The sequence below is a fragment of the Herpailurus yagouaroundi genome, unplaced genomic scaffold (assembly GCF_014898765.1).
Source record: "Herpailurus yagouaroundi ecotype Mexico unplaced genomic scaffold, PumYag 142, whole genome shotgun sequence".
Classification (NCBI taxonomy): Eukaryota; Metazoa; Chordata; class Mammalia; order Carnivora; family Felidae; genus Herpailurus; species Herpailurus yagouaroundi.
In genome coordinates, this window is record NW_024412397.1 from 40533108 (window position 1) to 40535592 (window position 2485).

The following is a 2485-nucleotide window of genomic DNA, read 5'->3' on the forward strand; positions in this document are numbered from 1 at the left end:
CCGCGCGGGCGGGATGTGGGCAGAGGGTCCCTTTCTGCTCGGCCCTGGAAGGTGCAATTACAGGTTAAGGACCCGGCGGATCGATTTCGCCTCGCCTCCCCCGGCCTGCCGTCCTCCGCCTGGATGCGGGCGGCTCAGACTTTTTTTTACAGAAGTAGTTCCAGGGCCAGGAGAGTGGGGGTGCCCGAGTGGGGGGCGGCTGGGGCTTGTACCGAGGGGCTCGGAAGGAAGCTGCGGCTTCGCGCGGCGACGCGGGGTGGGATGCGGAGACCCCGCACGGAACCTCCACCTCCCACCCCACCCCACCCCCAACGTTGGCCAGCCCCCACCCCCTCCCCCAACACCTGCCAGTTAACTTGAACTTCTCACAGTTGCTGGAGTTAAAGCCTGTGTTCCTGCTGCCCTGGGAGACGCAGCCTTTCACGTGAATCCCTCCGGGCCTCCGGGCTCCGGCTCTAAAGCCGCCCCAGTGGCCCCACCGGCTCCCTCCTCGCCTTCCCCGCTGCCGCCCCGCGAGGGAAGGGGAGATACACGTCTGAACTTCCGCGCTTTGAGATGCGGGGGGGGGGGGGGGGGGGGGCGGGAGAGAGGAGGCAGGGGGTGGGGGGCTGAAAGGATTCTCCTGCCAGGTCTGAAGGCGTCTCTGGAAAATGAGCAAAACTGAGCGGTGACGGGGAAGCCAACAGTTTGCGAAGCAGGGAAGCAGGCAGGGCCGGGGTGAGGGAAATGAGCTAGAATTGATAAGGACAGCTCCCGCCTCTGCCGAGTCCACTGAGCTGGTCCTCACCGCGCTCCGCTGCACTTTCCCGGGAGAAGAAAGGGCTTTATCTGCTACCTCACACTGTTAGCCTAGGAGTTTCTCGGGGCAGCACGGATAATCGAGGGGGTTCCCAGCTTTCGGAAGGCTGAGAATCGCCCACCCGCACGCTTGTCGGGTCCCCTTCGCGGCCCCCCCCCCCCAAACTGGACCAACTGCGAAGAGCAAAGCTGCAGGCACAAGTTGACCTGGAACCTCCGCCGACGGTCGCCTCTGCGCTCTCGGGGAACCCCCGGGTCCCCACTCCCCGGCCTCTCCCTTCCTCAGGCCCGGCATGGACACAAGCCCACGAGGTGTCTCGGCCTCCGCCGCCACTTTGCCGTCGCTGCTGCCACCGCTGTCGCTGCCAAGAGCCGAGCCGGGGTGGTTTTAGGAAAGTGAGGGACGAAGTGTGTGGGCGGTGGCGAGAGGAGTAGCAGGGAGCTGAACCCGCGCCCGGACCCCAGACAGGGCCCATTTGGTGGCGCTCACGGATTCCTTGCCTTCCGACCTTACTCCTAGGGTCTGGGTCCTGGGGCGCGCCGGGCAGGAGCCGAGCTGAGCACTGATTGTTGTTCTTCACCCTCCCCTCCCCTCCACACCCTTCCCCACCCTGACCACACCCCACCCCCTCCCTCCCATCCCCCACCCCTGTGTGCCAGGTTGGAGGAGGGTTTAAAGCCAGGTGCGCCGAGTCAGCTCGCCATGTCCAGATCCGGGGACAGGACCTCCACCTTCGACCCCAGCCACAGCGACAACCTGCTGCACGGCCTCAACCTGCTGTGGAGGAAGCAGCTGTTTTGCGACGTGACCCTGACGGCCCAGGGCCAGCAGTTCCACTGCCACAAGGCCGTGCTGGCCTCCTGCTCGCAGTACTTCCGATCGCTCTTCTCCAGCCACCCCCCTCTCGGGGGAGGGGTCGGCGGCCAGGACGGCCTGGGGGCCCCCAAGGACCAGCAGCAGCAGCAGCAGCAGCCGCAGCAGCAGCCGCCACAGCAGCAGCCGCCGCCGCCGCAGGAGGAGCCCGGGACTCCTTCCTCCTCCCCCGACGACAAGCTGCTGACCAGTCCCCGGGCCATCAACAACCTGGTGCTGCAGGGCTGCTCGTCCATCGGGCTGCGCCTGGTGCTCGAGTACCTCTACACGGCCAACGTGACCCTCTCCCTGGACACGGTGGAGGAGGTGCTGTCGGTCAGCAAGATCTTGCACATCCCCCAGGTCACCAAGCTCTGCGTGCAGTTCCTCAACGACCAGATCTCGGTGCAGAACTACAAGCAGGTGTGCAAGATCGCCGCGCTGCACGGCCTGGAGGAGACCAAGAAGCTGGCCAACAAGTACCTGGTGGAGGATGTGCTGCTGCTCAACTTCGAGGAGATGCGCGCCCTGCTGGACTCGCTGCCGCCCCCCGTGGAGTCGGAGCTGGCGCTCTTCCAGATGTCCGTGCTGTGGCTGGAGCACGACCGCGAGACCCGCATGCAGTACGCGCCCGACCTCATGAAGCGCCTCCGCTTCGCGCTCATCCCGGCCCCGGAGCTGGTGGAGCGGGTCCAGTCAGTGGATTTCATGCGCACCGACCCGGTCTGCCAGAAGCTGCTGCTGGACGCCATGAACTACCACCTGATGCCCTTCAGGCAGCACTGCAGGCAGAGCCTGGCCAGCAGGTAGGAGACAACAAAGAGGAGGACGGGG

At 65.8% G+C, this 2485-nt stretch overlaps 1 protein-coding gene across 1 annotated transcript in view; it reads left to right on the forward strand.

Annotated features, from left to right (window-relative positions):
• The first annotated feature begins 1098 nt into the window (after positions 1-1098).
• The window catches only part of KLHL14 (kelch like family member 14), a 103826-nt gene continuing 102439 nt past the window's right edge, over positions 1099-2485 (forward strand). Inside the window, exons 1-2 of the mRNA XM_040479136.1 lie at positions 1099-1194; positions 1459-2457. Coding sequence (XP_040335070.1) covers positions 1502-2457 — 956 coding nt within the window. The 5' untranslated portion in view covers positions 1099-1194; positions 1459-1501. The remainder of the gene's footprint in view (positions 1195-1458; positions 2458-2485) is intronic.